We start from the raw sequence: 16,186 nt of genomic DNA, 5'->3' as shown, positions 1-16,186 counted from the left end.
AACCAAGGGATTTCAGCTGGTGTAGGCCAAAGCCCAAAGCCAGGAAGAATAGCTAGAAATAAGATTTGAATATCAGTAGTATAATGTGTATTGCCTTTCTTTTTTGTTAGAGAAACTTTTTTAAGAGCTTGGACTGGTATAATTACAAAGAAGAACCCACTTTTCAGTGAACATAGTAAAAGGATCTGGTAGCTATTAGGAAGCCATTAATGTGAAATAGTCTCTCCTAGGAGCAGTCACAACATCAGCTTTGTATTTGAAAAGACTCTGATAAGCTAAGTTTGAGGGCTTTGAGAAGACATTGTCAGTTTAGTCAAGAATGTCTCATGTGCCCTTCTAGAACCAAATACTTTCATCCTACATTTATTAGTTTTAGATCTTTTTTTTAAATTTTAAATTATACTTTTAGAATGACTATAACAACGAAAAGAAAAAATTCCTTTGATTTGCAACACTATCTGGCATACCTTTTCTTCTCTTGGGTAATACATAAAGCCCTGTTTTTAAGGTCCTACAAATGTTCTCTGTATTCCCTTAAGAAGTTGAAATTGGGGCTGGAGAGATGGCTCAGCGGTTAAGAGCACTGGCTGTTCTTCCAGAGATCCTGAGTTCAATTCCCAGCAACCACATGGTGGCTCCCAACCATCTGTAATGAGATCTGGTGCCCTCTTCTGGCATGCAGGCAGAACATTGTATACATAATAAATAAAATCTTAAAGGGGCTGGAGAGATGGCTCAGCGGTTAAGAGCACTGCCTGTTCTTCCAGAGGTCCTGAGTTCAATTCCCAGCAACCACATGGTGGCTCACTACCATCCGTAATGAAATCTGGTGCCCTCTTCTGGCCTGCAGGTGTATATGCAGACAGAACACTGTATACATAATAAATAAAAATAAATCTTTAAAAAAAAAAAAAAAAAAAAAAAAAAGAAGTTGAAATTGGGGGTTGGGGATTTAGCTCAATGGTAGAGCGCTTGCCTAGCAAGCGCAAGGCCCTGGGTTCGGTCCTCAGCTCTGGAAAAAAAAAAAAAAAAGTTGAAATTGAAACAAAACAAAACAAAAACCTTGTTGCACACTAACTTTAGTGAGCATTGTAGTTAGTTCTGTAGCCATAGGAGAGTATAGAGTAAAAGCTGATAATAGCCTATTGCTAACCTGCAACCCACTCCAGGGTTTCTCTCTGTAGACTTGGCTGTCCTGGAACTCACACAGATCCATCTGCCTCAGCCTCCCAAGTGCTGGGATTAAAGGTGTTGTACCACGTTGCCCAGCGCTAACATGTAACTCTTAAAAGACTGTATCTGTCTTCATTGAATGCAGATACCAGTTTTGGCTATTTAACCATTGGCAGATTGTTTTCTGGTTTGAATAGTGGTATCTCCAACTCTTGTTAATCAAAACATTCTGGATTGGGTTTAGAATCCAAATATTGTTCTAAATAATTTTCAAGTAAATAGGAAAAATTCATCCCTTTTCCATAGGATTGTAAATAGACAAACTCTAAAGCTAGGAATGAAGCACTTTAAAGAGAAATTTTAAAAATTCATTTTATGTTATGGGAATATAGATTTCAGCTTTCAATTAGAAATCAAGTTCCATAGGCCATGTGGAGCAAATGACATGTTTGTAACATAATTTGTGAAATACTGAGTAAGTCAAAGCCTTTTAAAACCAAAGTTGATGTTGGTTATAAAGATATTAAGGGCCTGGAGAGATGGCTCAGCAGTTAAGAGCACTGCTTGCTCTTCCATTGGACTTAGGTTCAATTCTTAGCATTCACGTGGTAGCTCACAACTGTCTATAATTTCAGTAGTGTCCCCCCTCACCCCAACCTACCCAAGGATTTGATGCCCTCTTCTGACCTCTGTAGGCACTAGGCCTAGATACTCATAAATGTCAAGAGAATTTGCAATGCTTCAAACTGCATAAAATTGTGTGAAGAAAAGAAAATCACTGTAATATTAAAGGCATACCTTAGGCAAACCTTTTTGCTTAGAAACCGTTTTTGTTGTTGTTGTTGTTGACAACATTCAGTCTTTGTGTTTGTATATAGTTCTTTTGACCGCAGAAACCTCTTCTAATAATGGCTGTTCTATACAACTGAAGTCAGGTTTAGCACTGTAGTATTTTGGTGTGAGGTACAGATGTTTCCCAGTTGTGTCTGTGGTTCATATGTTAATAGGTATATGTGTGTGTATATCCTATATGTACATATATATTATATATTATGTTCAGATATTGGACTTAAAGCTATAAAATCATGTTATCCCTACACCCAAACTCCTCATACTCCTTTAGTATACCAAAAGATATGTCAGTGTTTTCCTTTATGTAGAATGATTTTGTATGCCTTTTAAATTTTTTTTTTTTTTTTTTTTTTTTTTTTTTGGTTTTTCAAGACAGGGTTTCTCAGTGTAGCTTTGCGCCTTTCCTGGAACTCGCTTTGGAGACCAGGCTGGCCTTGAACTCACAGAGATCCGCCTGCCTCTGCTTCCCGAGTGCTGGGATTAAAGGCGTGCGCCACCACCGCCCGGCTCATTTTAAAAATTTTATCTATATTTTTATTTTATGTACATGAGTGTTTTGCTTGCAAGTATGTATGTATATTACATGTGTGCAGTGCCTGAGAAGGCCAGCAGATTGCCATTGGATGCCCTGAAACTGGAATCACAGATGCCTGTGAGCCACAATGTATAGTAGGTACTAGCAACTGAATCTAGGTCCTCTTCAAGAACAGCAAGTACTCTTTAAGTGCTAAAACATCTCTCTAGCCCCTTATTAATAAATTCATTATAAACAGTAATTATTTTGTAAGATGTTTTGAATATATTTTTTGATCAATAATTTTCCTCCATCTTTTCTCTTTGGAAATGTTTGTAGGTTTGAACCAGTGATTTGATGGCTGCATTTAATAAATATGTGACCAAAATGATTCATGCCAGATTTCTATGTAGGATCTTGAATGCTGATAGATGATCTTCCTTTCAGCATTTTGGTGAAATCAGTAAAACTCTGATCTTTTCGAGGCTGTTTTCCTTTTAGTTCAGTTGTTGCCTTTGCTGCCTTAGTTAGGAAAGGGCTGTCTTCTGTCAAATATGAATTTCTATTTACAAGCTAGATGAGACTTAGAAATAGAGTACAGACTGAAAGTATGATTGTTCTGCTTCTCTTTCTGTCTAGAGGAAAGCCTGCTTTACTCTCATGCTACTCATGTATCTTAAAATAGGCTGTTTTCTATTGCTGTGCTGGCATACTAAAGGGATGTTTGAAGACATAAAATCTGTTTAGTAGACCAAAGGAAAGGGCAAGCAATCTTTGAAGTATCAAATGGTGAGCTTTTTTTTTTTTTTTAAATTCAGTCAAGTGTGGTATATAATTTTTTACCTTTGTTTTTGTTGACCACTGTGCTTATAGTGTATATATGTTCATAGGGCATTGGAGGCTTTCAATAAATATTTATTAAGTAGATTACACATTTAAGATTTAGTGTTTATAGTTCTATTTTAGTTTAGCCATTCAGAAGTTACTATAAGCCATAAGGTTTAAGAAAGCTACAAAGGCAGATGCTAGCTTGATTTTGCATATAATGTAACAGACCTTTGTGATAGCACATATAAAGCTACTCTTTTCTTATCAAATGGTACTCTTCTAACTTTCTTTTCCATATAATATTAGGTAACTGACAGTTTATTCTTATACCTGACGGTTCAAACTCATCAAGTGCCGTTTTGTTGCTTTCATGTTGAAATACTTAATACTTGGCGATAGTATTTCTCTTGATGAAAGTTAGTTCTTTTAGAGCTTACATCTAGAAATTGCCACCATGAATATCGATTATTTTTAGATGGTTCAATTAACAAATAGAAGTAAGTTTATTAAAACTGATTTAAAAAATGGTTTGTACTATGATTGTTTATTACTTTCAGAAGTTTTGTGGCAGCCTGAAAAATTAGAATATATATATTTGTGTGATATTTTTTCAGAGTATTAAAGAGATTTTATTATCTTGTTTATTAAACTTAAAATTTATACCAACTCTATAATGCTTGCTTTCCTTTTTAAAATTGTTTGTATGCTCAATTTAATGTTGCTAAACTAGGCATGTCACCAAGTGTTCTTGCATTTTAAAAAATTTGTGTTAAATACTGATGTTAACATGTATTTTTTATGTATGCTTGTAAGTTTAATATTAAGCAAATTATGAGAAATTAAGCAAATTATATATATGCATTCTAAAAGGAAAACTATATCTTATAGATAAATACAGGCTAATTATAAGGTACTTAAGTATAATGACTACTGAAGAATCAATGAAGGCAGATAGATAGTTTTACCCTTCATGACAGTTTTCATAATGAAATTTTTGCTTGCAAAAGTTCTTTCACTGAGATAAAAAGTGGCTGGACAATACTATTGGAATTTGACTTAACATTCTTAAAAATTATGGTACAGAGCTAGAGATAGAAGTCAGTGGATTGGGTGCTTGCCTGGCACTCAGGAGACCCTAAGTTTGATCCCCAGAATTTTTTCAAAAAATAAATTCATGAAAAATAATACATTGTATTTAAATTGCTTTATAACATTTCCTATTTACTTCAATATTTAAAAAGCAGCGGCAGGCAGATCTCTGTGAGTTTGAGGCCAGCCTGGTCTACAGAGTGAGATCCAGGACAGGCACCAAAACTACACAGAGAAACCCTGTCTCGAAAACCAAAAAAAAAAGCGCTAAAGTTTTTTCATAAATAAAAAGATACATGAATAACTTAATAAGATTGATTCTTCAAATTCTCTACTCTCACCTGCTTCAAGACCCTGCAGTAAATATATCTCAGTTGTCAGCAGTGAATGTCCAAAGTAATTCTCATTCACTTGTTAGTATATTCTATTTGTGGAATATACTAATTTAGTTTCAAATCTTTAATTTAATAAAGTTTCAAATCTTTGTTAGATCTGACATACCTGAAAATATTTTAAGATCCATTCATATGACTAAATTTTTAATGCATTGACTTTCTTGCTTTCCTGTTGTTTGCAGCATTTTCAGTTAGCTTTGGTTGACTGTAATCCCTGCACTTTGTCCAATGCTGAAAGTAAGTATTAAGTACCTTTTGATATATGTGTTCAGATCAGTTTGTTATAAATGATGATAATACTTACAATCATGTTAACAAATTCTGTGCAGTTTATTTCTTCTAGAATTATTGAGTGTAACTATTGGTTGTTATGGCTACTTGTATATATGGAATTGTGACATTAAATATTGTCACTAGTCTGTCTGAAACAGATAGGTAGTGAAGTGGGCTGATGAACAAGGTTGATTAAAAAATAGCTTATTCAGCCAGGCGGTGGTGGCGCACGCCTTTAATCCCAGCACTCGGGAGGCAGAGGCAGGCGGATCTCTGTGAGTTCGAGGCCAGCCTGGGCTACCAAGTGAGTTCCAGGAGAGGCGCAAAGCTACACAGAGAAACCCTGTCTCGAAAAACCAAAAAAAAAAAAGCTTATTAATTATATTGTAAATGACTTAAATGAATTACAAACAGTGTTTGCCAATCACTTAGTGAATATGCAAAGAATTATGTAGGAGTTCACTGTGCTATGTGGTGTTAAAATTATTGGAAATACTTTGACTTTATTGTAGTTTGAGACATCATACACAAAGTTTGAGGTGACATTTTCCAAGTAATTAAAGAAGAATGCTGTTGTGATGTGTGTTTTGATCCAGTGGTTTTTTTTTTGTTTGTTTGTTTGTTTGTTTGCTTTTTTGTATAGATTTCTTTCCAGGAACTGATGGGTTGATATGTTTATCAGTGTGTATGTTCTAGTGTATCTATGTAGTATATTTCAAAGCAACTAATAGATAATTGAAGAGTATGTTTGAATTTGATCTAGATTTTTAAAAAATATTTTTGGAAAAATAAAACTTGAAATATAAGAGAAACTGACTAATACTACATGAAAATTTTCAAGTTACTCAGTGGATCTGTGTGTCATGAGATAACTGTTTTGCTATGTTTCGGTTCTCTTTTCCTTTATCTTGTCCCATTTCCTCCTCTTCCTTCCTATTCCTTCCTTTTTAAGGGAGAAGTGGAAAGAGAACAGTTGAAAAACATTGTTCTATTAACCTGAAGGTGCAGAGAGCAAAGAGCTGATCTGAGGGGTACAGATTCAGCACTCAGGTCCTTGATCATTCTGTCCTACTTAGACAACAGTATAGAAATATGTTAGTGACAAGTAGTGCCTATGGAAAATTTTAGATTAGTGAGAAGTTGCAGAATTTTTAATATAACATAGATTAACAGCCTGGGCAAGCTGCAGTTGTAGTTTGTAACATGAATTGCTAAACGATCTTATTAATAGAAAACTCGGTGCCAGATATTGGGGTGAAAGCTGAAAGGTCAGAGAAGCAGAACAGCCAGCCATTAGTACTTACCTCTAGGAAATCCTCAGCCTAAAAAGAGCAAGTTCCCGTTTCCTCACACTTTATGTACCTTTCTGTGTCCTGCCATATTACTTCTGGGATTAAAGGCATGTGTCACCAATACCTAGTTCTGTTTTTCACATGTAGCCCAGTGTGACCTTGAACTCAGAGATCCAGATGGATCTCTGCCTCCCAAGTGTGTGTGCCACCACTACTTGACCTCTATGTCTAATTTAGTGGCTGTCTCTGTCCTTTGATCCCTAGGTAAGGTTTATTGGGGTATACAATATATCACCACAGTAGCTCTGTGGTGGAGCACTGCCCATCCTCATCACCCCTTCCCCCCCAAAAAGTCTAAAATTATAAATAAGTAAAGTGAGCTTTGAAAATGATTTCTAGGAGTGTAAGTTGCAGTTTATAATTTGAAAAGCAGGATCATGGTGAGGTGAGACTTTTCATTATAAGATTTCCTTGGGATAAAATAGTATCTTTCTGGTATTAATTTTGTTAATTCTCAAAATATTAGTTTCTGAATAAACTTAGTTTCATGACCTTTTATGGCAATATTATTTTTAAAAAAATTCACCTCAGTTGGATTTGGTGAAACTTTTTGTTTTTGAAGTTATGCTCTATTTCAAAGAGGACTTTAAAGAATTTAAATGTATGTAAAGGACAACATTGGACTTAATAATTCATGGCATAATGAGATTCTTTTCATAAGGACGTAGGACAGGCTAGAGGAAGTTTAGAATGGTAGTGGAACACCAACTAGCTGTTGATGTTTTGTTTTGATTTTCTAATTACCACCTTTTATTAGACAACAAAAAAATGTTAGTGGCAAAAAGTATTTTAGAACACTGGTGTAAAAGTGTATAGATTTTTCCATCTCTTCTTGTAATAGTCTTCCTCTCACATAATGAGGACATATATGACTGGAATTCTCTATAAGAGCTGCACTGTAGTAGGTAGTGAAGAATAGACAAAAGCCCTTGCGTATCTTCTGTATAACTTATACTTATACTTGTGTTTTTCATTTTCTAAAGAAACTTTAATTTTCAGTTACCTGATGTTTAATATAGTATTAAATACTTTCTAAAGATATTTTAATTTTCACTTATCTGTTTACTATAGTATTATACTTTTCATCCAGGATGTTATTTTAAATTTCATTATATGTTTATGTGTTTTCTTACCTTGCTTGTATGACATTATTCACCTGGTGTTGAGGTAGAGAGGATAGGCATCAAGAATCACGCACAGAAATGAATAAAAAGGCAGCCTTTCAGACCTTGCCCATAGTGTCAGAGTCATAATTTCAGAAATCTACATTAATAACAAGCCTTTCTGAAAACTTGATGATAGCTTTGGACCTTGCTTTTACAAATCTATATAAACTATGTACATGTAATTTTGAGAGACTCTCAAGAGTCCTTGAAGTCCAGATATACACATATACACCCCCCGGGGGGGGTACCAGTGTTTATTCTTGGTTTGTTTTTGTACACGGGTGATATGCTATGAGGAAGAGGGGGAAATAAAAGCCAAAATATTCTTTTATTTTCAATATTTATATGTTAATTCCAGGACTGTTTACTATTTGCCTTCCAAGTGGTTTGACATGTTTGTTTGCTTGTCTTTTTAATGATGAAATCCAACTCTGAAGCACTTAAAAAAAAAATCAACCATTCATGCCCTCTGTGTTACTACCATGGTCTATAACTTCCTAATAAGTGTTGTTTTTGTGTAATGTAACATGGCAATCTAATGGCTTTTTTTTTGTTTTAATGTGTTTTCTTATTAAATATTGACTTTATTATACATTTGGTTTGTAACTCAATTTTAAGTACTGTGTTTTGAAATGTGAAAGTTTAAAAATGTTGCCATTTTGAACTTTATAAAGTATATATTCATTTGGTATAGCTATTAACACTACTAATAACTAACACTTTATTTTATAATGACCAATAATGACTACATATAGTTTGTTTGTTCTTCAGTATGATTGTGTATTTTTTATTAAAAGCACGTAAAAGTTATATTCCTGTTACTTAAATCTATGTTATATAAGCCATGTTTGCTTATTTTCTGTTTTGTTATCCTTGCCTAATTTGCCCCTAACTTTGCTGTATTGTTACTGACTGTTTTTTGTTTTCCGTCATCCTTTGCAGTTCAGTTTCACATTGCCCACTTATATGAAACTCAGGTAAGTGTTTTACTTTGCCCACGTTCAAACAGAAATACACAGTATCACTTATTACTAGTGAAAGTATATTTCGATAATTTAATGCAATTCTGAGCATTATGTTATGTATTTATACTCAAGTTTACTTAAAGTATTGCTTCATCAGTTGCTAAACTTGATTTGGTTGTTCAAATGATTATATTTAATATTTCTCTTGTGGTGAAGAATGCTTCATTCTGTTGTAGATGCTTATTATAATATGTTGTTTTTAAATGATTTTCTTTATCAATCGCTGTGTGTGTGTGTGTGTGTGTGTAGGTAGGTCTCTTCCACTTTATGGGTTTGTATGGATGAAACTCATGTCACTAGGCTTGTAAAGTATGTGCTTTTATCTACACTGAGCCATACCACCATCCCCTTTTTGTTAATTCTCGTTTATAGTTTCTCTAATGATTGTGCTACATAGTTAAGTTTGGGAACCACGGACATAAATGACCTCAGACTATCTATTTGATTACACCTCACGGTAATATAAATATGAGAATGTAGCAAGAAGCACGTATCTCCTAGGTACGTGCTTTATTGTATACTTGGGTTACTATGTGAAAATAAGAAATTGTGTGGCTCAAACAGTATTTTGTTTTCTCCAACTGTTAAAGATTGGTGTTTAAGGCCAGGCGGTGGTGGCTCACACCTTTAATCTCAGCACTCGAGAGGCAGAGCAGGTGGATCTCTGTGAGTTTGAGGCCGGCCTGGTCTACAGAGTAAGTTCCAGGACAGCCAGAGCTTACACAGGGAAACATTGTTTGAAAAAACCAGACCCAACCCCCTCCCCCTTTAAAAAAGGGGGGGGGGCTTTTTTTTTTTTTTTTAAAGCTACCTAATTTTTATTTAGTCGTTTTCTTTAATTTCTTATATGTTGGATTTTTTTGTCTAGCACTCATATTTTTGTCTTTGCCATCTTTGTGTGTGTGTGTGTGTGTGTGTGTGTGTGTGTGTGTGTGTGTGTGTGTCTGTCTGTGCCTGTGTGTATGCACACACGTGTCTGCCTGCCTGCATGGTTTATGTACACATGTGTACAGGTGCCCTTGGACTTACAGGCAGTTGTGATCTACCTGATATAGATGCTGTGAACAGAACCCCAGTCTTCTTCAAGAACAATAAGCACTCAACCATCTCTCTACCTTTTTTTAATTTAAACTTTTATTGTTTTGAGAAATGATATCACAATTGAGCCTAGGTTAGCTTCCTCAGGCTGGGATTATAGTTGTTTTGTTTCATCAAGTCTCTATTCTTATTTGTGATTTGTGCTGTTTTGGTCATGTTCAGTGAACTCACTTTAATGCAGTTTTCATTGTTTTGCACGTGATATGAGGCAAAAAGCCAACTTTGTGTTTCTCGTTAAGATGCAAATATATTTTGAGCATGTTATTGTTTTGTATTTCTAAATTTTGGTGTGTAGTAACATTGAGATGGTTCACAATAAGGTATAAATCTGATTATATTAATTGAAATAGTTCGTTGTCTCCATTATCTTAGCATAAACCAATCAACTGATTTAGCAAGGTCTTTGTGAGCAGTCTTCTAGTTTTCTAAGCATTTGCACATTCTCCAAAATATACTTGCACTATACACAGCATGATGTATTTTGTTTTTCTGTCTTTAGTCTTCAAGCTACATTGTAGCCTCAGCCAGTTCCATTATATGTTAGATACTCAACAAATACTTTCTGGCTGAAGGAATTAGATTGAGTAGGTTGGCCCTTATACTTTAGTAGCTGTGTACTTAACTTTTGTAGATTAGACAAAATTAATGTCTTAGCAATTAGTTGAGCTGATAAATAGAAGTTCAGTTAATAAGCGCTGATAATCTCAATGTGCTGTTGTCTAAAATGCTCCCTCAATTTTGAAACAGTGTATTTATATAATATAGTTCCTTGGTTATTTCCAATGCTATTTATTAATTTCAGTTGATACTTAAAATGATTCTGTAGATAGAAAGATTAGATATTACCTTTTATAGTAGTTAATTTGTAGATGTCAGATCATAGGGTAAGTGATTTGCCTGTGATTTACATAGCCAGTTTTGTTTTTCTCCCTATAGTTTTTAAGATTTATATTGTTCAGCCAGTTAAATGGTAGTATAGTAATAAGAATAAAAGCCAATGCAGCCTATTGTTCTAAAGAGTATAATTTAAAAGCAGTGTTTGCAAGCTTTTTATTTTTTGGCCTTTTCCTTTTGCTTTGAAGGAGTAATTTTAAACTTTATGACTGGTGTTGTGATAATAGCTTTTGGTCATGTTGAAACTTTGCGGAGAGTGCTGTGGGTAAATGGTTGCATTTAGAGATTTGCCTATGGAACATGAAAATACTGTAAGCATTGTTATAATATAATAATGGGAATTGTGATTTATAAATATTTTTGTAAGATTTTATATTCTGGAAAGTGTATGTTTATAACTTAGATTTTAATTACATTTGTACCTGTGATTTTATTATAGCATTTTTTTGCATGTGTTCTACATTATTGAGTTGCTTGGAAACTTGTTGCTAAGCAGACAAATTTTACACTTGGAAGGAGAATACTCTGATTTCATTAATGCTATTAAGTAAAATTGAGATGATTTTCATTATTAAATAAGTTGAGATGATTTTAGCTATTGGGAGTTGGCAAATACTTAAAAGGTCGTATTTTAATGATACTTTGTTGTAGTGGGTGTTATTACTAGCATTAGGTACAATGGAACGTGTCTAATGTTAAAAAGAAACATTCAGCAATAGAATCAGCAGTTTTTACTTTCAGCTAGTTTTTTTAAAATGTGCCAAAGCATAATAAACATATAATTCTTAATATGTGAAAGATTATTTTTGTTTTACTTTTCTCTAAATTTTTTTTCTGCTTTTTAGAGGAAGTATCATTCTGCAAAAGACGCTTATGAGCAACTTTTGCAGACAGAAAACATTTCTGCACAAGTAAAAGCAACTGTCTTACAACAATTAGGTATGTAATTATATGTTTTATATGTTTTTCTGTATATTTTTCAGAGTTGGTAAAAATCTGACCCCTCTGCAAAGCATTTCACATCTTACAGTCGAACTATATAGTACCATTCTTGGATATAATATAGATGGCCCTTTTTGTGGGGGTTGGGTTTTGTTTTTCAAGACAGGGTTTCTTTGTGGAACAGTTCTAGCTGTCCTGGAACCCAATCTGTAGACCAGGCTGGCCTAGAACTCAGAGATCCGCCTGGCTCTGCCTCCTGAGTGCTGAGATTAAAGACATGTGCCACGACTGCTTGGCTAGATGGTTCTTTTAAATTCTGAAAATTCTCCCTGTTATTTAACCATTGGATGAAAAGGTGTGAGTACTTCCTTTGTGCCACGTTACATTAATGCTTAATACTCGGTGAAATTAAGTGATTTGCCTACAGTCATTTAGTGGTTGATGAGTTGCCTTTTACAGCTTCATCTGTATTAATCACTAAAATATTTTATCTAAAATTACACAAACTTTAGCACACTATAGTTTTTATAAGCACAGTCTTATTTTAATGTTAAATGTGAGGAAATAAAACCATTTAGGTCTTTGTGTCACTGTCTTTAAGAAGAGAACAAAGAAGCCCTATCCAACACATAATTTTGTTGCCTAATTATTGAGTTACTTCTTTTTTGTCTTTTGTATTGGAGTTATCCTTTCAGTTTTGTTTGGGTTTTGGGAAAATCATTTGCTTTTTTTTTTTTTTTTTTTTGAGACAGGGTTTCTCTGTATAGCCTTGGCAGCCCTGGAATCAATTGTTAATTTTTAACTAACATTTTGTGTGTGTGTGTGTGTGTGTGTGTGTGTGTGTGTGTGTGTGTGTGTATAGCTGGAATCTTAGAAGGTCTTATTAATAAAATCAAACCTGAGGCCAGTTATTGGGGTGAATGCTGGAAGATCAGAAAAGCAGAACAAGCCACAGCTACCTCACCTCACCAGTTCCTCAGCTGATCCTGTTTCTTCAGACTGGAAGCTTCTCAGTCCTCATCCAGAATGAATCTCAGCTGAACTGCTGCTCGAAAGCCTGAAGCTTAACCAGCTAAAAGTTTAACCAGCCAAATCTAGTTCCTGCTCTTCACGCCTTATATACCTTTCTGGTATCTGCCATCACTCCCTGGGATTAAAGGCGTGTGTCACCATGCCTGGTTGTTTCCAGTATGGCCTTGAACTCACAAAGCTCCAGAGGGATTTCTGCCTCTGGAATGCTAGGATTAAAGGCATGTGCTACCACTGCGTATCCTCTATGTTTAGTATTGTGGCTGTCCTGTTCTCTGACCCCAGATAAGTTTATTAGCATGCACAATATTTTGGGGAACACAATACCACCACGTACTTGTGTGTGTGTGTGTGTGTGTGTGTGTGTGTGTGTGTGTGTGTGTGTAAAGGGGAGAGGGGAGAGGGAGGAGGGGGAGAGAGAGAGAGAGAAAGAAAGAAAGAAAGAAAGAAAGAAAGAAAGAAAGAAAGAAAGAAAGAAAGAAAGAGAAAGAAAGAAAGAAACATTAACTTCTTAACTGAGAATGATGACAGGGAGCTTTTGAAAACTCAACACCCACCGCAGTGACATACTTCCTTCAGCAAAGCCATACCTCCCAATTCTACCCAAACAGTGTCATACACTGGGGACTAAGTAGTCAAATGCCCAAGACTCTAGGGGTCATCTCATTCAAATCACCACACCTTCATATGAAACCTTTTTAATTTTAGCTATTAGAATTTTACTTAAATCGTCTTTATTTTAAGAATTATAAGAGTATAAAAAAAGAATTATAAGAGTATCAAAGTACTTTTTAATAATTATAGTGTTTGAGTAATGTGATTTTTATTTTTATATTTTAAATATGTTGCTAGTACAGTGAAAAGGTTTTGGATTTTTAAGTAGGAAAAAACAAGTGTGGTGCCTTCAGAATTATTTACCTATCAGTTAATATGATCATATATTTTTTAAACTTAAGTAGATTGGAATATTGTGATTTTATTCTGTCTAAGTCATAAATCACCTGACTTCTGACAATGGTTTGTTAAATTTCAGAATATAAAAGTAAACTCATGATTTTGTATAATTATGTCTGCTTTATAGCAACTTGTTTTCTGCTTCTGGACCAGCTCCTTATAGAGGCCATTTCTCTAGATCCTGCTTTAAAAATTTTTTTTAATTTATTATAGGGGAGGGGCATGCACTTTCAGTCACACAGGTGCCATGGTAGTCATGTGGCTGTCAGAGGACACCTACGCCTTTCAGGAGTCCATTTTCTTTTTCTTTCTTTCTTTCTTTCTTTCTTTCTTTCTTTCTTTCTTTCTTTCTTTCTTTCTTTCTTTCTTTCTTTCTTTCTTTCTTTCTTTCTTTCTTTCGCTCTTTTTTTTTTTAACCAGGTGTTGAATTTAATTGTACATTCTTGCACAACAAACACTTTTGCCTGGTGAGCCATGTCACTCCCCCTCCCCCATCTTGTTTTACTAGTAATAGAAGGAGAGAGATAGGAAGAATGTTTTGTTTGTTTGTTTTAACTTTGGTAAAACATGGTAACTGAATTCCTTTAAGATATCTTAGGTTAAATCACAAATGTCAAAAAAAGGATCCTTGTTTGTTTCATATACTGTAGATTGTACAAAGAACAAAACTAATTTTATATATTGGAGTGATTTACAATTGAAATGTGATCTATTGGCAAACTTAACCAAATGGATCTTATGCATTTCAAAGATTTAGAATATAGTATTATTCCATGGTGTGTTTTTGCTTGATTAACTACTTATCAAATTTTTTTTTTCTTTTTTATGATTTCTTTATTTTATGTGTATGGTGGTTTTGCTTGCATTTATGTCTGTGTACCATGGGCATGCCTGGTGCCTTCTAAGGCTAGAAGACATCATCAGGCTGAGCATATGTGCCTTTAATCCCAGCATTTGGGAGGCAAAGGCAGACAGATCTCTGAGTTCAAGGCCAGCCTATTCTAGGCCACCCAAAGCGCAACAGCCCCCCCCTCCACCCCCCAAATCCCCAGCAATCATCAGCTCCATTGGAACTGGAATTATAGAAGCTGGGAATTGAACTTAGGTTCTCTTAAACAACAAACAAACAAGCAAACAAACATCCAGAGCTCTTAACTGCTGAGCCATCTCCAATCCCCTGTTCATATTCTTAAAAAAGTTAATTAGATATTTTGTGGTACTCCTAACATTTGAATAGAGTTTTCATAAAGCTCTGTTTTTCAAAGTTAAGTATTTTATAATTCTTTATAGTTTTTATTTTACATACAGTATGAATTTGTTTAGTCAGAGAGGTGGGATTATGCATGTATGTTAATCTGAATTGTCATTAGTTTTATATTTATTACTTGGAAGTAAATACTGGACCAGTAAAATGTCTTGGAGATTATTTACACTTAATATTTATGTGGAATAGTATATATGATATTTCTATGTTCTTTGTATCGTTATGAGAAAATGACTACTAGTAGCCAATACAGCCTTGTTATTTATATTTTTGATTGATAGCATGTACATTTAGAGTGGACATGTTTGATTAATGGTAGATTATTGGAGTTACCTAGAATTGTAATCTATTATGTATTAAGTAATTATTTTTAAACTCTTTAATTTATTTTAAAAGCTGTTCATCTCTTTGGCATTACCCTCCTATGAGAAAGACTTATTATAAGAATTAGCAGTTCTAAAATATCAGAATGTGTTTTCTGATCAATAATACATTGATGGAAAAGGTTATTTTTGTTAATTTTCTGCTTTGTATTCTTAAAAATAGAATTATTATATAATGTATGTTAATGTTTTAAAGGTTGGATGCATCACACTGTGGATCTCCTGGGAGATAAAGCCACCAAGGAAAGTTATGCTATTCAATATCTCCAGAAGTCCTTGGAAGCAGATCCAAATTCTGGCCAGTCCTGGTATTTCCTTGGAAGGTAAGATTTAACCAGATAATTATATCCTGCTATTGATAATTATAACTAAGAGATTTTAATTACAACCTCAAATGTTAGTGTACATTTATACCTTGAACAGTATATTTTCTCTTTTTAATAGATTATAATAAAGATTTCTGAAAGGTAAATTATATAACAAAGCTTTTAGATATAGTAGTTTTCTTATAGCATAACCCTGTCTTCTTAAGAGGACATTTCTTATTTTAATTTTTTCATTTAACCGGAATTGTTACTAGTTTTTAAAAAGGTCCTTTCAGATATTACTTTTTTTAGTGAACTACTTTTCTGCCTTTCCTGGTGAGTTCTAGCATTTGGTTTGTAGTAGAACTCAGGTCACAGTTTCACTTGAAATCTTACATTCTTTGAGAAAGTGAGTACGTTCTTGTTGGATTTGCTGGAAAGAGACATCGACTTTCGGAATTTTGTTCAGGGGTTATTTGAGATGTACTCTTTATATATGTATTTGATAGATCCTAATCCATTTTTCCTTTCATAATATAGTGAAAAGATCAGTGTACTAGGCATGAAAAGACTCAAATTTAAGTAAGCGCTCAGTTAATTTTTGTAAAATGTTAGATGATACATATTAATTTTTTTTTTAAACTGGAGAT

The 16,186-nt window shown here is 34.1% G+C and overlaps 1 protein-coding gene across 10 annotated transcripts in view; it reads left to right on the top strand.

Annotated features, from left to right (window-relative positions):
- Positions 1–16,186, top strand: part of Kdm6a (lysine demethylase 6A) — a 150,921-nt gene that overhangs the window by 90,250 nt on the left and 44,485 nt on the right. For all 10 annotated transcript variants that reach the window (XM_059251409.1, XM_059251415.1, XM_059251410.1 and 7 more), the window contains exons 7-10: positions 5,034–5,088; positions 8,585–8,619; positions 11,505–11,598; positions 15,428–15,554. In XM_059251409.1, the coding sequence (XP_059107392.1) occupies positions 5,034–5,088; positions 8,585–8,619; positions 11,505–11,598; positions 15,428–15,554 (311 nt within the window). The remainder of the gene's footprint in view (positions 1–5,033; positions 5,089–8,584; positions 8,620–11,504; positions 11,599–15,427; positions 15,555–16,186) is intronic.

This window comes from Peromyscus eremicus, chromosome X (assembly GCF_949786415.1).
Source record: "Peromyscus eremicus chromosome X, PerEre_H2_v1, whole genome shotgun sequence".
NCBI lineage: Eukaryota > Metazoa > Chordata > Mammalia > Rodentia > Cricetidae > Peromyscus > Peromyscus eremicus.
The sequence above is the reverse complement of the archived record's forward strand: the minus strand, read 5'-3'. Positions and strand labels throughout refer to the sequence as shown.